The following is a 19,158-nucleotide window of genomic DNA, read 5'->3' as shown; positions in this document are numbered from 1 at the left end:
GATGATCTGCTTTGGTATTCCAAATAGTTTAAATTATATGCCTGAAATGTTTTGGGCAGCTATAAATAACGGAAAGAAAACGCAGTTCTGGTGGGGTAACCTCGTGTATGCCTACACGTTTAAAGAAATAGGCATAATGCGAATCAATGGCCCAACCAAGACAATGATTTGTCGACATATTTAGTCGATAATGGACATAGCCTACAAACAACCCAATTACAGAGTTATACGACCTTCGCTTTATTTGCCCCCCTGTTGTCTTTCGCACAGATGGTGCGTAACTTTTCCCCTGTGTGTTTTTACAAAAACCTCACGGTACTAGATTTCTCACCCTCACGCAGTGCACCGCTGTTTATACAACTGGGCAAGTCCTCACACCAAATTGCTTATGGTCACCCGAGAGGGTCTCGCAGGCACCGCAACCCCCCCGCGTTCAATCGTTTGGCAGGGCGCACTCCCCACCCCCTCCTGCGGCTAGATGCCTTTATAAACCTCGGGCGGTTGGCTGGTTGGCCACTCGAACGAAAGCCAGGGGAAGAGGAAGAGCACTGCAAGCCATCCGGACTTAACTCACCATCCAGCGACGAATCTGTTCGCATTCTCCGCGGAAATAGTTGAACATTAACACTGCTACGCATTATCAAAATGCAGTCTGTGTGTTTCGTAGCTCAGGAGACGCCCTTCGTCGCCTCATCTCGGCTCATCTCCAGCGGCAGCTCGCATATTTCAGCACCCACCAGGTAAGGCATGCTGCCGCGATTTAGTTCATGCTATTAATTCTAAATTTACATGTTTAAACTATTAACTGCTAAACTGCTAAATTAACTGTTATAACTGTACAGTAAATAGTTATGCAGCATTCAAAGTCAGGTCTGACAACGGCCCAGACAGATGTAGTCTACGCTTACGCAGTCATTGAGTTCAATATTATTGGTGTGCGTTTGTTGGCTGTCTGGATGGTGGAGCGATAACTGTTTGAAGAAATATTTAGATTGCATGGGCATAGGCAAGAATCTTCAGGCTTCCTATGGTTACGTTTTTTGTACTGACTGTTGTCCGGGTTCAGAAGTTTAACCAATATTAACCATCTTCTCTCTCTCTCTCTCTCTCTCTCTCTCTCTCTCTCTCTCTCTCTCTCTCTCTCTCTCTCTCTCTCTCTCTCTCTCTCTCTCTCTCTCTCTCTCTCTCTCTCTCTCTCTCTCTCTCTCTCTTCTCTCTCTCTCTCCTCACAGCAGCAGAGCAGCCCTGTGGAGGCCATGGCTCGTGACTGGCAAAGACACACAAACGGGATGCCCAAGAAGCAAAGCTCAGTCGGTAAGCATTTCCTATTCTCTATTCTTTTTATATTCTCCAGAAACCAAAATGCGTGCATGTTATTGTTACAGGCCATATGCCATAGGCCCACAGATAAGACTTTGCAGAATTAAGCAGAATATTCACCTCATTCTATATCCTCAGGGAAGTAGCCTAGGCAAAAGGGATTCTGCCCCCATTAATGTTTAACTTGGCCGAATGAGACAAAGCATCCTGCCCACAAGTCTCCCATTCAGGATGAATAAAAAATAGAGCAGTAGGCAGCTGAGCGGGGAGGCGGTGGAGGAGACAGACGAGCATGTGGTGAGCATTAGCCTCTGTGTGTTGGCCCAGAAGGTGTGACAGTCAAGCTGTTTTCTTGACACTGAGCCACTTGCTGGATGGAGAGAGAGAGATAGAGAAAGAGGGAGAGAGAGCGAAAGAGAGAGAGAGGGTGACAGAGCCACTGACTCACTACCATATGGTACTACTTCTCCGAGTCTGCCCTGTTGAAAAAGCAGTTAGGTGCAAAAGAGGAAGGTGAGAGAGGGCGGTGTGGTGTGGTGTGGTGTGTTGTGGTGTTGCTGCTCTACCCATGCCCAGCAGCCAAAACAGACACCTCTGCCTCCCTCTCTCTCTCTCTCTCTCTCTCTCTCTCTCTCTCTCTCTCTCTCTCTCTCTCTCTCTCTCTCTCGCCTGCCTCACTTCACCCCGTCCAGCCCAGCCCAGCTAGCTTCCCCACAGGATAGTGCCTGGCCTGCCACCCGCACACCTCCTCAGCTGCCTGCCGCCACAGTGGAGACAGTCTTCTTGCTGGCAAATGGCACTTGGTGTCAGGGACTGCCACCACATCCGTAACCATACCGACTAGCATTTGCAACTTGGCAGGAAGTTATGCCCCCATCGCCTTGTGTACAAAGTGTTTTCGCAGGGTTTAGTCGTAGAGAGCGTTTCCACAGAGTAATGTTTCCATATTGTTTTATCAAATTGCATACTATCACCTTGCTTACACTTTCTTTATTTGAGTACTAATGGTCTTCCCTCTCCTCTTTCTTGTTTTGTTTTTCTCTGTAGCCATACTCCAGATCTGTTGAGCCGGGCACCACCACCGCCATGAGTAAACTACAGCCTTTCCAGCATCCTGTCAGGTCAGTATCCAAGCGAGCTCCACACCAAACTTCCCACCATGCTGTTCTCTACTGGGTGTCTTGCTGGGGCTTTTTTGATGGGAATTCCATGTGGACTTGGTTTAATTAAAGCAGACAGCGTGTTAGTCATTCGAAAAAACCACAATCACACCTTGGGCCTTGTGGTGTGGTGAATTTAGTTAAAAAACACCCCCAGGGCACCTAGTGAACAAAAATGCCACACGTATGTAATGACTAGCACCTAAAAGTTTTAATTTCCACCCTGTCTAATTTGAAAAAAGAAGAGTGCGGGTGAAGGAAAACCAGACTTTGGCTGTGGGTTTTTTTTAATCAGTGATTTTAATCTGCCGAGGGGTAACTGTGGCAACTGTGTTTTTAACTTAGAAACAAAAAGAAGTGCCAGACACTCTGAGTTATAGGCTACGATTTTTTTTATTGTGATGACATACGTACATGTAGGCCTAGTAGATTGGCTGTCAGGACTGTGTTTTAACGTCTTGCTCTGTTTCTCTCTGTTTGTATCTACAGGCTTTTCTGGCCCAAATCTAAATCCTACGATTACCTGTACAGCGACGGAGAGGCCCTGCTCAGAAACTTCCCGGTCCAGGCGACCATCAGCTTTTACGAGGAGTCCGACAGCGACTCGGACGAGGAAGACGACGATTGTGAGGAGGAAGAGGAGATGATGGAAGCAGAAGAGAAAATCCAGTCCTATGAACGTGTCACATCTCTCCCCTGCTTCACCCATGTCAACTGAAAGCCATGGACACATGGACACCATTGTGTGACAAAAGGGGCAGCTGTGCTGGTGTCTGCTGCAGACAAACGAGACTGAACAGCAGCATGTGTCAGTCAGACAGACTCTACAGACTCACATTGGGCATTAATAGCATGGGGTTTCATGGGCTGATGGAAGCTAATTTGAGTCAGTATCGTTTCCTTTGCTACCATCAGCTAAAGCATAATGTGTGTTGCGTTATAATATGTTCCCTCTGGGAACAGAACATGGGTAGGCAAATGGTTCCCACATTGGGACAGAATTGTTTGCCCTGTCATCTCAGGACCTTAGTGTTCTATGTGGATACATCTGTTTACATTGTTAAATTATACTGTACATTTCTACCTAAATATATATTTATTTTTATAATGACATTTTTATTTTTCTATGTTTTGTCAAACACAAAATAAACTCACGAAACATTATTCTGGTTTTACGCGTGTAGTCTCTTATCTCTGTGCTTGCAGTTCAGTATAATGGGGCTGGGGTGTAGGCTTGGGTAAAGGGGGGTAGGGGCGGCGCACAATGTCATAAAAACACCTTTTTTCAGAAAAACCTTTATCGCTAGTGTGATCCTTTGATGTGGAGGGGACTAGTGGTGCTGCCAAAGAATGGGGGCCTGTGCTGTGTCTTCACGCTTCACGCAAAGATGATCTGATAGACGTCTTAAGAGGAAACACTAGGCTTGGAATGTCTGGGAGTGTAAAAACCCTCCTCTAGCAAGGGGTCAACCGCCTACCAACCCTCCTCCCCAAACCCCTATCCTGTTAGTTTACCATTTAAGGCATCACACTGTATCTTACATGTTCAAACTGAATGCAAACAACATGAAAGATAAACAGCATCATAGAATGCATTTTATTGTCAATACTCTTTTGGGAACAGTTTGTGTTCTGCAGGACACGGTGCCTAGATCACCATCCACCCAACTTATCAGAGGGCCGGGAGAATGTCCCTTGGTGACTTAACGCATATATGAATGTGTGACCCATTTGTCTCAAGTAAAATAGGCCTAACCCACATATCCAAATTGGATCAGTGATGGGCACAGTCATAGTAGTTCAGTTACTACACTTCACTCTCATTTATAGATAATCCATTACATAGGCCTATGTATTAATTTCATATGGGGCTGTGACATGAACTAAATAAATGATGGATTATTAATGTGCTAAACAAAGCAGTGACAGTAAATGATGTCATACAAATTACGCACCTAACCCACTCACTTTTTAATAACCTCTATGAAAACAAGCACTGAAAACTGGGACTGTAGCCCACTGACCTAATAGACTATAAAACGTGCTTTGAAGCCATGTGCACGGAATTATGGGAATTGTAGTATAGATGAGAAAGGTGTGGCAGCGGCCGCGTTTAGGTTGGTTTACTTTAAAACTCCAAAAATATTTTGCGCAAAATTGCTGGACACGGACTAACGCACAAGTGAAATTTACCGTTCACTCCTTTCTGACCCAGCACTAGGTAACTTTCTGGCCACAACATAGAATAAATTACAAGACAGCCTTTAGAGATTTCAGTGGGACTACGATACCCAAACTGCACTCCGTCATCGGAGGGACGTGTTAAAGAGACCACATAGCAACAAGCGCGTTTCCATTGGACGGCAATAGCTATTTCACTACCGTTATTGGATAGAGCGAAACCTCTGTCTTGGTCTTCATGACTAATGTGGGTGTTCGGCTATTGAAAATAGGGACGGAATGAGAAGGAATCTATGATAGCCTGAAAGGTAGGGTTGTATATTTTTTGATACATAGAGTTATATAAATACAGATGAACTTGGGGTAGAGTTGGCAGTTTCGCAATCCAGTACAACAACGAGTGACAAAACCAAAATGGTTAAAGCGCTTTGAATATCTGGGCTCTTTTCTCATACAGTTAGATGTTCGATGAATATTTTATTTGCTTGTATTCTTGGCAAAAACATGGCTGCAATACAGCCCGAAATTTTTGAATACACTAAAACATGTTTAGAGGACTGAAGGTAATGAGGTGGAAACGATTCTAAAGGAACATGTCTCCTAATTAACCTGACCAATTAATCAAGATACATTGCCATTGGACATGATGTAGCTCGCAGGCTACACTGCAGATCATTTTATCTTTTGATATGTTGGCAACCATAGTTTTAGGCTACATGTAAGAGTAGGCGATCTAGATTTGGCTGCGGGTTGGATGTGGACATAAAAGATGCGTCTGTGCGCATTTTGTTGTCAAAGGTTATGAGAGCGTTAGCGCAAACGCGATTAAAGGTAAAAAAGACTCGGAAAAGGGGTTATTGAAGAAAAGAAACTACAGGCTGCGAGCTATTAAGTGCTTTGCCTTACATGTTTTCCTGACGGCTACACAACTGTAGGATATACTCAACATCACGCTCTCACTTCACACGCATCATTTTCTTGTGCGCCTCCGGCCACTCCACCAGCAAAAGATGCGCTTCGGAGAGGATCTGATGTTAGAGTGGTTGCTCGTGTAAAGAGCCATTTTGCAAGTTTAGTGGTTATGTTAGTGTAGGCCTACTGATAAAGGCAAGTCTGAAACTTGAGCAGTGGGTAGTACATAAGGTAGTAATAAGTAGGTGATACACTTTCAATATGCCTGGAGGGCGGCTTGTGCCATTCTGAGTGGTGGTGGTGTTTCATGTTATTTTGATAAAGCATGGGAAATGTAGTGACGTCAACTAGCTGGCTTGAGCTAATGAATGCTGTGTGCAGTTGGACATGGCTACTGTGGGATTACTTTGGCAAATGTGCATCTGATAATGTAATGTTTACAAAATACTGCATATGTGATTACATGAGATTGGTCCAGTATGACAGGCCCCAGGCCTAGACGCACAACAGGCATGCGTCGCTCTGGATACATATAGCCAGCCTCCGTTACCAAGGGAACTCTCCAACACCCCCTCCCATCATTAAAAATAGGATTTATGATTCTGCGCTCGGCTAATTTACTTTGCCAACCAAGCTGTTAATCACCAAATGATGACAATAGAGTTCACTTATTAATATCCTACTGTACAAACCAGACATGCTCCTTGAAAAACAAGTCTTTAATGTTATGATGGTACATGTGTATCCATTTGAATATGTTTATTTTGTAAAAAATGAAATTGACAGCTAATGTAGGGAGTAGGACAGAACATGAACATGAGCATGTGTATTTTTCTGTTAAATATCAAGTTTGATCAGAGGTGCAATTCCAGTTCTGGAAGCTGGAAAACCCTACCACAGCATACATTTTTGTGAACCAGTGCACCAAGCGCACAGATCAACAGATGGTAAAAACACATGCATTGAGAGAGCATAGCCAGAAGGAATACATAGCAGGGTTTTCCCTTTGAGAGAGTATTTTTGACACCGAGCCTCTCCGAGCCTATTGACACCTCTGCCAATGTTGCCTGCCAAAATCAGTCATCGTATAACCTTGTTTTGATGATTTCCAGGTCAGCATATGCCAGTCTGTGTCGCCGAGTAGTATGGCAGCTGGTAAGTACAGTGCACATCTTACATTACATTACATTACATTACACTTAGAGGACGCTACGTTTTATCCAAAAGCGACTTACAGTTATTCAGGTACGGGGTATTGGTTACAGTCCCTGGAGCAATGTGAGGTTAGGTGCCTTGCTCAAGGGTACTTCAGCCATGGAGGAAGGTGCTGAAAGGGTGGGATTCGAACCTGCAACACTCTGATCTAAAGGCCAGCACTCTAATCATAGAGCCATGGCTTCCCCGGCAGTCTGATTTTGACAAGCTGATTGCCACAGCTATTTTTCTAAACAAAGAGATATGTTATTATTTGAACTGTTAATTAACAAGTACATGTACTAAACCAATGTGCAAGTAGACACATGTTCAGTGTTTTACTAGGTTTTAGCTTGGACATTCATCTGTTGTTAATAGTCAAGTGATATCACCGGCCACTTAAAATTCCATCCCCACACCTCTCCTTCACAGCTCACTCACAGTCTTTGCATCTTGTGTATTTTTACAGACGTTGGGATTATCAGCTTCAGAAAGTAAACAATAAACATTACCCTAAACCACACAAATCAAGTCATAGTCATAGATGAGCTCTTTTTTGAATATTATCTGGTTTAATTGCACAGTGTTCTAACTGAAGCTGGGATTTATATTTTCTGCTGTTTTCTGCGTATAATCGAGTGAAAACACAGTTTGTCTTTGTCACAGTTTGTTGGATTGCGATGGCGACCTGCTTGTCTTCTGCACGTTAGGTTTAGATTGCGATGGCGACCTGCTTGTCTTCTGCACGTTAGGTTTAGCAGGGTGTGTTTGACTGTATGTGGGGTCTGCCACATGATGACAAGGTCAAATGCATTGTGTGTCTGACTGCATTAAGCTGTGTGGCGCTGCAGAATGTGTGTCAATGATGCTGCCAGGGTCGTGCTCCTGCTGCGTTAGCACATGATTTAGTAAGGTGTGTGTCTTTTAATAGCCTTAGCGTGCGGCGCTCTCAGCGGGGTTGTTGCTATTCACCAGAGATGGGCTTTGACGCCTATGGGACAATAATGAACACCATTGAGTTTTATTTTTAGGTACAGAACAAAGCACCTAAAGGCTTTTGGATAAATGCTTTGATGTGATAGGCATTAATATGTATCTCACGTGATATGGGCTACATCCCCATCCTTTTCATTTCCGTCTTTGCAAGGTATCCTCAAAGGTTTGTGGTTGATGTTCTTGGTGAATTAAAGCAACACTAAGTAGTTTTTGTTCGCGGTTATACTACAGGTTGAATATGTAATTGTTTCCCATTCAGAATACAGAGACGGCAGACTCTTTCAAACTTAATGAGTACATTTATATCCCACAGAGGAGGAACAATTGATTCAAACCTGTTACCCCTAATACCTGTTAACCCTAATACAAGATGATGAGGTGGGATGTGAAGAGGGAGGGGCATGACAGGATACGATCTGGGTATAATTCAAGCGCAGTGCATTGGCAAGGCCCCTTAAAGGATTGTGTCCTGGAGCGACACATACGCTGCATTCAGGTTTTTGAGATTTTAGGTGCTTTACTAAAATGCGGGTAAGCTAGAGCTGAATGAACACATTATAGTGCAAAATAAAGGTCCTAGCTTTGAAACAAAACTTATTTCATGCTTTTATGTGCTTCGGAGGCTGAGATATTTAGGTTTGAATAGGCAGAGGGCACCTTTTCCCAAAAAAGGCTTAGGACAAAATGGGTTAAAGGATTGATGCTATTATTGACAGTAGTGCTGGATAGTCCGTGTTGCCAGATGTATGATAATTATCGTATTTGTACCACAATTTGTATATATACTGTCGATGTTTGACTGTCATCCCATCAGGCCTGGCTCTTGGGTGTTGTGATCAGAGGATGTTTGTTACCCCAGTGGCTAAAGTTCACAGCTGGGAGGGATGACTCCTCTCCCCTATGTGACAGTGCTCAAACTGCATTACATTCTCACTCTCTCTCTCTCTCTCTCTCTCTCTCTCTCTCTCTCTCTCTCTCTCTCTCTCTCTCTCTCTCTCTCTCTCGCATGTGCACATTTGAAGCTGCTGCGTATTATTTGATGCACGATGTTGAATGCCTGGCGTATGCTCCAGGCACGGCGCCAGAAAATCAGTTTTGGATGGGCCAGAACATTTTTGGGTGGCACTTCATTAGACCTATAACATCACGTCCTCATAACAAAACGTCTGATTTTTACTCAAATATTATAGCCTATGTGCGTAAATTCAGTGTTTCCTCATTGTGAAGATTCTCGGATTCTTACGGCTGCGGGGTTAGGGTAGCCCATTCATTTTTTTATTTCCTCCCTCACAGTCTCGTCGCATTGTCCCACCATCACCAAATGTTTTTATTGCCCTCAAACCCCACATTTCTTTTGCTAACATGCATGAAGATGACAATGATCAATGATCCTCGCTGTGTTAATTATGTCACTGGAGTTGTTTGGGAGTTGTTTTAGGAGCTCGAAAATGCAGGTGAGACACACAGGACTTCTCCAGTGCTTGCGCCTATAATTCAATTCGCATTACCGCTTGACACTTCCAAAAACAACGCGGAAGAAACTAAATATAAATGGATTGATACAAATACAAAATAATGCCTGGGGAGTAGAGCCCACGTCTGCTAAGAGAAGAGAGGAGAACGTTTGGAGCGGTGCTTAATTTGTAAAGAGGGAGGTCGCGGAGCGCGGAGTGGCTCCCGTGAAGAGAGGCGGGCGGGGCGCATGTTGCGAACAAGGCTATGCTGGGTCAGGTGCTGCCTGCGTTCCTGTGATATCCCAAGCACCCGGCTCATGTAGGCTATGCATGCAAGAGGATGTCATTTCAACCGCAACAATGCGACGATCAGAGCACACAATCACACGTTGAACCACTCAAACACATAGCCTATGCACGCACACAACTGTTGCAGCACAGTATTCCATAACCAGACATAGTTTAGCCACAGTCCATGTAGGCTGCTAGCAAGTGAGCCTTGAAAAATCCGAACTCTGTTTCGACAATTAAGCCATGGACATATGGCGTTGCTTTAGTCCTCTAGAGAAGAAAACCTATTTGTGTGGTGGGATAGCCTATCCATGGCCACAATAAAATGCAACCCATGATTGAAGACAATATTAGAATATCAGCTTCACAACGGCAATAACATAGCATAGTTAAGATGCTGTTTAAAGCTAACCAGTGAGATCAACAACTTAGCATATCAAACATGTATGTGATCACGACGAGGGTCAAAAGTATTGCTGGCAGACGAGGATAGCCCTCCCATGCTATGAATATTAAGCCAGTAGAAACTCACAATAGCCTACATAGGCCAGTCCTAGTTTGTAATCAAAGTAAATTGTTCCTTTACAACAATTTGCCTCGGCGGGCATGAGGAATCAGCTTTCCTACCAGTCTCGACAGCTATCCATTCCATGATTTCTCGCTGGTCCACTCCAGATGTGCATACTCCTTGATGTTTTAAGTTTGCAACTGCTTTTAAAGACATTGACTTCAGTGATTTTATTTTCTGTCATCAGTGACGCCAGGTATATTCTATGTGCGTGGGACAACTCGACTGGCATGTTCAGTGCATGTTTGGCTGGCTCTAGCATTATGCTATAGAATCTGACATGACATTGTATCAATTGTTTCGGGGTGAGCGCGCCTCGTAGCAGCAGAAAGTAGCCAACTGGCCATAGGCTGCGCGGACGGATTGGTGGTTCATGTCAGGAGCATCCAAAGCAAAACAAAACAAAAACAATTTTATTTCCTCTTCAGTTTCCCAGTTTTTTTTCGTACACTAGTAGAATATAATACATTGAATGTAGGCATACTGTTTTCCCTCAGTGAAAGATTTTAGGTTCTGGACAAAAAATGGGCGGGCTCAGGACCAAAATGGGTGGGCCCAGGTCCACCCTGGCCCACCCATAACGCCGTGCCAGGTATGCTCTTGTTTACCTGGCCTGGTTAGGTTCAAAGCTGGGTGGGATGACTCTTCTCCCCTATGTGCCAATGCTCAAATGGCATTACACTTGCTCTATTCATTTCAGTGTTGGACCCTGGATGGGGCAAATGAATCGGCTAGCCTCTTGTCCATGCACACAGCTCCACATTGACATAGCAGGCCAGTACATTACTGAGCCGAGAAAAGAGAATAAATATTGAATCCGGGCAATCTTTGATTAACAGAGTAGAGAGAATACTTAAGCAGGTTCTAACTCACTGCCACATGTAGGAGCGGGAAAGGATCTGCACACTGCTTGCAAAATACTAAATTTATTAGGAACAACGGTTCAATCATAGATCTTCTTCAGGCATCTTACACAAGATAAAAAACAGTCAGAATAAATAGGGAAAGCCTACACAGCTGTGTAACACAGCTGTGAAACGTTGCTCCTAATAAATTAAGCCTTTTGCAAGCAGTGTGCAGATCCTTTCCTGCTCCTACATGTGACAGTTTTCTGATTTGGCACCTGCTGATGCTTTTTTGCTGGATGTGCGCACTTTCCACTACACTCTAACTCATTGCCATTCATATGTTTTAGAGACGAGACATATGTATGTCCATATCTGTGTCCATGTGTAACTCGGAGTTGCCAAAAAAAAAGTGGAATGGGGCATTTTAAGCAACGTCAGCGAAATTGCATCAATTGCTATGAAGTCTTTGTTGCCACCGGAGATGAAAAATAATTTATCAGAGCTGGTGATATCAAAACCAGAAGGGAGAAATCCCCCACCCCCCTTCTACAAGTCGCAGCCTACATATTGGCATCCATATGTACTGTAGTGTATGTCCTGATCTCTTTGTTGACGGCGCAGCAGTCCTTATTGACGGAGATTCAGAGAAATACTTGCATATCTGTGGCCATGTGTGCGCTAGGAGGGGAAAAGTGTCAAAGATTCTCAGGGCCCAAGCACTGACAGGGGCCCTTAAGGGGGCCCAAAATTCAAATCTTTAATGGGGCCCAACATTTCTGGTGGCGCCCCACTAACCGCTTGATATTGGCACCTGGCAACCGGCAAATGCTGGTAAAAATTGATTGACTAGTAATAATTTCAGTCTCACTAGCCAGTTAAGCAGACAGCTTGTTTGTGGGTATCTCCATGTGCATCTATTGTTCTTCTTGCTTTAGCACTTTTTTTTTTACATTACATTACATTAGTATTTAGCAGACGCCTTTGTTCAAAGCGACTTACAGGAGCAATGTAAACAAGAACAGGGTAAAGCACAGTGTACAGTTGCAACACTGATAGCATTGTCCTTCAAAGAGTAAAGAAGAGGACAATGCATTAAAAAGTAGCAAAAAAGTAAACAAAAGACCTCAAGGTGCAGTGTACAGTTGCAACACTGACAACATTGTCAAACACAGTGATAAAGAAAACATAAGTAAAGGATTTAAAAATAAAAATAATAATAATAATCTTCTGAGCTTAGACATCACATGATTGTGAGGAAAAAATGACAAAAAAAAACTATGGTCAGTAGAAAGGCTGCATGGGTAGTGAAAACCACTAGCCTCAATGGCCAGTTGGCAAAAAACATTCATGTCAAGCTCTGTGTATAAGGTGTAGTGGAAAGTGCGCACATCCAGCAAAAAAGCATCAGCAGGTGCCAAATAAAAAAACTGTCACATGTACGTAGGAGCGGGAAAGGATCTGCACACTGCTTGCAAAAGACTTAATTTATTGGGAGCAACGTTTTGATCATAGATCTTCTTCAGGCATCAAGCTCTGCGTATAACTCTTTCTCCTTGTCATCCTTGTCACGGTGCAGCATTCCTGGATGAAAGAGATGCACACTCACTCCTCAAGCGCTTCCCCAGAGCCAATGGCTTCCTGGAGGAGTTCCGGCAGGGCAACATCGAGCGGGAGTGCGTGGAGGAGAGCTGCAGCTTCGAGGAGGCCAACGAGGTCTTCGAGAACAAGGAGCGCACGGTACACCATCTCCAACACTCTTCTTTCTTAACCCCTTAGCGCAGAGCCTCTGTCTTAATAACCCTACTGTCACCAAAACTGTAATGGCTATGTCTTAATATGTTACTTAAGGCTCTCTGTAATGTCATAGCGATGTTGCTATGATGTATGGAAGTGTTTTCAGCAAGTGAATAGTCCCGCTGGCGACCGCATCTGCAGTAAGAGGCTACAAAACCCCAAGTTGTAATATATTACTAAAGGCACTGGGCACAGTCTCAGTGGTGTAGTAGTAACGTTTTTGTCAGTGACTATTTCAACGTTCCAAATGGAAGTATTTTCAGCAAGTAGTGAATAGTCCCGCTGGCGACCGCATCTGCAGTAAGAGGCTACAAAACCCCTCAAGGCACTGCCCCTGTTATAAATTAGCTGTTACCAGAATGGCAATGAACCAAGTTGTAATGTATTACTAAAGGCACTGGGCACTGTCACAGTGGTCTAGTAGTTAAGTTTTTCTCAGTGACTATTTCAACGTTCCATTGGTGGAACAGTGTGTGTTAATGGGCTACTATCAAAGCTGCTTTGTTGTTGCCAGTGTCTTTGAGAAGTTAATTGTGTTTCTCACTGTTCCATGCATTACCCTGTCGGTGTACCCGATATGATTATGACGCGACCTATTAAAAACTTATACAAGAAATCATTTGTCCCAAATGCAGTTAACATAATTAACAAGAGGGATTTATATCTTAGATGAGTCATTATGACTAGTAGTTTATTTTATGTAAACATCTATTTATTGGAGGGGTATGGTTACCTATTTATTTACTTGCTATTCCTTGTAATATCTTATATTATTTTCTTACATTGTTAGATCTCACCTATTTATTCATCCATTTACTGGAGTGGTTTCCCGGATTGTTCTTGCGTGGAATGGGGTGTCTGTCTTAAATATGTAATGTCTTTGAATGTGTAATGTGTAACTGTATGTCCTTTACAATGGTGAAACTGAAGACAAGTTTCCACACCTGTGGACATTAAAGAATCAAAACAAATCAATAAAATCAAATCAAATCAATATATTACTACTATTTCTGAACTATAACATGATTATTATCTATTACTATGATCAGGAGATGCTCTGTCTTTTAATAGCCTATCCTATTACGCATTACTAATATTTCTGTAGTATGTCATGATTATAATCTATTACTATGATGTTCTGAGATGTAGCCAACCCTCCAGTATTTTATGTTCTTGCAAAATGAAAGGGGTCACAAGGAGCTTCAGAGCCAGAATATTTCTTAATTAATTTACGAGATCTGTGGAATTAATTATTCGGTCTCTCTTATTGCATCTCCCCTCCTCCTGTCTCACTCTCCACCCCACTCTCTCTACACCTCCCCCTCCACCTCTCTCTTTCCACGTTCCCTCTCTACATCTTGCCTCCTCCTTACTTACTCTCCACCCCACTCTCATGTCTCTACACTTCCCCTCCTCCCCTTCCTCCCCCTCCACCTCTCTTTCCACGTTCCCTCTCTACATCTCTGCCTCCTCCTTTCTCACTCTCCACCCCACTCTCTCCACCCACCCTCCTCCCTCTACACCTCTCTCTTTCTTTCCACGTCCCCTCTCTACATCTCTGCCTCCTCCTTTCTCCCTCTCCACCCCACTCTCTCCACACCTTGCCCTCCACCTCTCTTTCCACGTTCCCTCTCTACATCTCTGCCTCCTCCTTTCTCCCTCTCCACCCCACTCTCCTCTCTCTACACTTCCCCCTCCTCCCCTTCCTCCCTCTCTATCTCTCTCTTTCCACATCCCCTCTCTCTCCTCTCCTCCTCCTTTCTCACACTCCACCCCTCTCTCCCCCTCCACCTCTCCACCTCTCTCTCTGTCTTTCCACGTTCCCCCTCTCCTCTCCTCTCCTCTCATCTCCTCTGCTACAGATGGAGTTCTGGAAGATGCGCAGCATCGGCAGCAACGCGGAGTCGCGCTCGGACGGCAAGGACGTGGTGTTCATGGTGGTGCCGCTGCTGGTCATGACGCTGCTGGCGCTGATCGGCCTCTTCCTGCTGTGGCGCTGCCAGCTGCAGAAGACCATGCGCCGCCGCTGGCCCGCCTACCCGCAGCACCGCTACCTGTCCAGCCACCGCAACTCCCGCAGCCTGCCCCGCATCCTGGTGCACAGGGACTCGCCCGTCGGCCAATCGCTGGCCTCCGCGGCGGTGGTGGTGTCTGGGTCGTCGGCGTCGTCGACGGGACACTCCGACAACCCCCACCACTCCCACCATTCCCAGCACCATCACCACCACCACCATCACCACCACGCCGGGGGAGCGTCGTCCTCCGCCGCGGCTGCCGGGCTGGTTGAGGCTCACTCCGGTCGGCCCACGGTTGTCATCAGTGGGGTGGAGAGAGGAGGAAGTAGGAGTAGTATTGGATCGGAGCACATCCTGACGCACCACCCGCCTCCTAACGGGCACGCCCTGTACGTGAAGGACTCCTCCGCCTCCGTCGCCTCGCGTCTGTCGGGCGCCACACCACCGCCGTCTTACGAGGAGGTGACGGGTCACGCCGAGAGCAGCAGCGACGAGACGTCGGCGCCCTACAGCGACCCGCCGCCCAAATATGACGAGATCGTCAGAGACAGATGAGCCCGATTAGTGGGACACTGATGGCAACGGGCCCGGCAACGAACCCCACTGACGAGGAACAGGAGAGAGAGGGAGTGGCTAAACCTTTTTTTTTTGTCACAGCACAACCTTCTGGATTTTCAACTCTGAAGGGTGTTTTTGTAACAGCAGCTTTCTGACAGAGCACCCTGTGTGTGTGTGTGCGTGTGTGTGTGTGTGTGTGTGTGTGTGTGTGTGTGTGTGTTTCTCTGTATTTCTGTGTGTGTGTTTGGCCTTTTGCTTCAGACTTCTCCTCTTCCTAAACAAGTTTGCCTTTGGGGATGTGTGTGTGTGTGTGTGTGTGTGTGTATGTTTCCTGTCTAATTAAGAATTGGCTAAATTGGCTAAATGTATGGCTGCATTTCCTTCGGCATCTATTTGTATGTTGAGAAATGCAACCTTTATAATATGTATGACCACAACCTTTCTCTGTATGACCACAAGAGTGCAGGCAGAGGCCTTCACCCCTCCCCATCCCCGTCCCACCTCTAGTCCCAACCTGAGACCCTGTCCACTGTCACACAGGACTCTTTCTGTCTGTCTCTCTCTCTCTGCCTTTCTTTCTCTCTCTCTCTCTCTCTCTCTCTCTCTCTCTCTCTCTCTCTCTCTCTCTCTCTCTCTCTCTCTCTCTCTCTCTCTCTCTCTCTTGCTCTCTCTCTCAAATGCACGTGCACACACAGTACACACAGAAGTCTTTCTCTCTCTTTCACTCTCTCACACCCACACACACCCAAAGCCTCTCTCTCACACACACACACGTATGCACTCACACAACACACACACACACACACACACACACACACACACACACACACACACACACACACACACACACACACACACACACACACACACACACACACACACACACACACACACAGAAACAACTTTGTAATACCTCCGCTTGGCCTTAACCATGGAAAGGGGGAGGGAAATATAACAGGAGGAGGGGAAGGGAAGAGATCTCCAGTGACAACCCTCTCCCACATACCGTATCTGCCGTTTACAACGTACAACGTACCTGACATTCCTAACAACAAGCACCAAACCAGCCAAACAGAGCAAGCTGTACATAATTGGGATTATTATGTTGGTGGATGAGGTGGCTGGGTTGGGAAGTCAAAACAGACTTTTGTGGTGAATTACAAAAGCTTGTCCTAGAGTACAGTAAAACTAAAAAAAAACAACTTTCAGTGACCATTCCTAGCATTCCGTAAGACCAAGGAAAGTGTCCTTAAGGAATAGCACAAAGAGAGAAATGTTATATTGAATAATACATTCTACTTATAGACACTGAAAATAGTTCTCAAAAGTTGTGGATGTTCAATGGAGAGTGAGCAGTCACCATTATTTGTCTGACTGTGTTGGTTGGTTCGGTTCGTTCAGAAGTATAAATGAAATCTTGTCAGAAACAAAATGCAGAAAAAATACTTGGTTAGGAATTTGTGTGTGTAATGTTTCACACGTCTTGTGCCATGGTTGGGAGGGAGGGAGTATCGTTATCTGAAGATAAACCCATGTTTACGCAAGTGGAGCATTCTAAAAATGCTGTAATGTATTTGCTATTTACAGTTGTGTGCTATTGGTATATACACCTTATATACAAACTGTATTTACCTGTATCCTGGAACCTAGTTGCCATCCTTTCTGCACTGCCAGTGAATAACATGCACATGTTGTGCACATGCACAGACAAACAGACTTGTCCAAACACTTAATCTTTGTAATTGATCATGATTAATTAAAAGTAACAGTTTAGTTAGCAGATTAGTTTATCACACAGTAATTCCACAATTCCACGTACACACACACACAAACAAAGTGTGACTACATTCCAGTTTTTGGTAAATCCAAACTCCCTGTTTAGATCACAGACTGTTTGCTTGTAATACTATTTTTTAAATGACAAAACACGACCACACATAATTGCTGACATTGCCAGGACTGTGATTCTTTATCCAAACTGTTTTAGACGTGCTTACATCATACTATAGCATAGAGGACCCTCTGCTCAGGTTTATCCCATTTATATCTGTTACTGCACCAAATGAGTGACTTTGATTTTACACACTGCCAAAACAGAGCTTTACTGTAGTGCCCGACAGAACATGCACAAGACAAGAGAGAAATGATACTGACAGCCAGGGAAGCCGACAGAGGGGGACAAAGGGGACAGTTGTCCCGGGCCCGTGGACAGAGGGGGTCCAGAATTGGGTTCTCATCACATTGTATGTATTGGGTTAGGTGCCCTTTCAGATGACTTTGTCCAGGGCCCAGCCAAAGCTGTCAGTGGCCTTGCTGACAGCTGCTGGGGCAGACAGAAGCCCCGATACGCTGGGCCGTAAACCAGACATTTTCAAACACAGAGGTCAAATACTGCGTGCTGTACTGCATGCTGTACATTTAGAATGCTTCAAACACTTCAGTCAAACTCTTAAGTTTGTTTTCATTAATCACTGCCTTGAGAATAAATGGGGGAGGCCTATACAGACTGAATTTATTATTGTTGATCATATATCGATTTTCATCATAGATACATTTTACATTACTGAAAAAAAATACAGAGGACATGACCTCTGTGTCCTCAGTGGTAGTTACGGCCATGCTGATACGCATGCCCCTTCTAGCTGTCAAATCAAATGACCATGTGTTCACTTACAACATCAGTTGGCTCTGTGTTTTTTTTGTTTTTATTTATAGTTTATATTTATTCGTTTAAGAAGGGACAATGTGCATTCACTTACTAGCCCTCTTACACGGGCCTGTAAATGACTTAGGGTGTGAATCGACTTGACTGACTTGACACACACACAGCTGCTGGTTCAAGTCTGCTTTGCTGGAGTAGGTTTTAGCGAATGATCTGCTTTCTGCAATAGCAGGAATCTTGTGTGTGTCCAAGTGCTGAAGGATATTTTTTTGTGTGTTACACAATGAGAGTGTTAAAGGTGGTTATTGGAGCACTATATGCTGTCATAGCATTATAATCTACTGTGTTGAAGATGTGTATGTGATTGTGTCCCTTTGTCTTTTCGTGTGTGTATGTGCGTGTGTGTGTGTGCGTGCGTGCTTGCATGCACAATTGCCTGTAAGTAGGCTACAGTGTGTGTGTGCGTGTGTGTATGTGTGATATGATTGTGTGTATGTAAACTCGGAATCATGACTGCATACTTAGTGAGTGTGACCCAGATGGGTGTCTGAATCATAATGTATGTTTGCTGTAAAAAGAGAAAAAGGAAACCTAAATATTTTTAATGGGAAGGATATCACCTCACCTCATGTCACCCTCATGTACGTGTTATATTCACTTGATATGTATAATCTCTGCTGCCAAGAAAGTCGCACCTCAATGCCAAACTGCATGATGTTTTATATTTATTTATTTTGTTATGAATATACAGCTGTATTTTTTTTTTTTGCTTTGAATTTTTATCGTTTCTAGAGCTGTGGCTGGTTTGGTTATCCACACAAATGCGAATCGCTGACAGCATTTGATGTTATGGACAAAAAAAGATGTATGAATATATTGCTATTGTGACTAGTGCATCTGATGAAGTTCTTTCTTCTTTATAATTTTTTGTTTTGTTTTTAAAATTCACCACCATGATTTATATCATAGTGTTACAGTGGAGAGGTCAACAATTTGCCGTTAAAATATTCTATGTACTTGTGTATATATACATATTGTCCACTTAATATCGACAGTCTACTTTAATTATTTCAGATTCAATGCATGAATGTATTCTTTGACTTTTTTGTTTACATGTTCAACAAGTCATCTTTAAAAAAAAAACGGAGTGCTTGTTGTTATGACCGTTAAATGTAATTTTATTGTGTTAACTTTGTTATTTCTTA

General features: G+C 44.1%; 2 protein-coding genes across 3 annotated transcripts; both read left to right on the top strand.

The window, feature by feature from the left end:
• The first annotated feature begins 488 nt into the window (after nucleotides 1-488).
• On the top strand, nucleotides 489-3,638 carry ripply1 (ripply transcriptional repressor 1). The gene is made up of 4 exons (XM_063202382.1): nucleotides 489-740; nucleotides 1,233-1,314; nucleotides 2,368-2,441; nucleotides 2,970-3,638. Exons 1-4 carry the CDS (start codon nucleotides 646-648, stop codon nucleotides 3,196-3,198), a joined length of 480 nt encoding a protein of 159 aa, XP_063058452.1. The 5' UTR covers nucleotides 489-645; the 3' UTR covers nucleotides 3,199-3,638.
• Nucleotides 3,639-4,893: 1,255 nt separating this feature from the next.
• On the top strand, nucleotides 4,894-15,848 carry LOC134451994 (transmembrane gamma-carboxyglutamic acid protein 3). 2 transcript variants are annotated; one of them, XM_063202380.1, is made up of 4 exons: nucleotides 4,894-4,969; nucleotides 6,686-6,728; nucleotides 12,501-12,661; nucleotides 14,581-15,848. In XM_063202380.1, exons 2-4 carry the CDS (start codon nucleotides 6,719-6,721, stop codon nucleotides 15,286-15,288), a joined length of 879 nt encoding a protein of 292 aa, XP_063058450.1. In that variant the 5' UTR covers nucleotides 4,894-4,969; nucleotides 6,686-6,718; the 3' UTR covers nucleotides 15,289-15,848. The 2 variants fall into 2 exon arrangements, with proteins under 2 accessions (XP_063058450.1, XP_063058451.1); XM_063202381.1 differs by lacking the exons at nucleotides 6,686-6,728; nucleotides 12,501-12,661 and having other exon boundaries at nucleotides 4,918-4,969.
• Nucleotides 15,849-19,158: the final 3,310 nt, after the last annotated feature.

This window comes from Engraulis encrasicolus, chromosome 7 (genome assembly GCF_034702125.1).
Source record: "Engraulis encrasicolus isolate BLACKSEA-1 chromosome 7, IST_EnEncr_1.0, whole genome shotgun sequence".
Lineage (NCBI taxonomy): Eukaryota > Metazoa > Chordata > Actinopteri > Clupeiformes > Engraulidae > Engraulis > Engraulis encrasicolus.
Note: the sequence above shows the minus strand (reverse complement) of the source record. Positions and strands in the feature narration are given on the sequence as shown.

What these genes read in the sequence shown, in the direction of transcription:
- ripply1 (XM_063202382.1), top strand. Translation starts at nt 646, where the DNA reads ATGCAGTCTGTGTGTTTCGTAGCTCAGGAGACGCCCTTCGTCGCCTCA. An exon ending in CAAGAAGCAAAGCTCAGTCG is followed by an intron (nt 1,315 to 2,367) that starts GTAAGCATTTCC and finishes TTTTCTCTGTAG; the next exon opens with CCATACTCCAGATCTGTTGA. An exon ending in CCTTTCCAGCATCCTGTCAG is followed by an intron (nt 2,442 to 2,969) that starts GTCAGTATCCAA and finishes TTGTATCTACAG; the next exon opens with GCTTTTCTGGCCCAAATCTA.
- LOC134451994 (XM_063202380.1), top strand. An exon ending in TCGAGAACAAGGAGCGCACG is followed by an intron (nt 12,662 to 14,580) that starts GTACACCATCTC and finishes CCTCTGCTACAG; the next exon opens with ATGGAGTTCTGGAAGATGCG.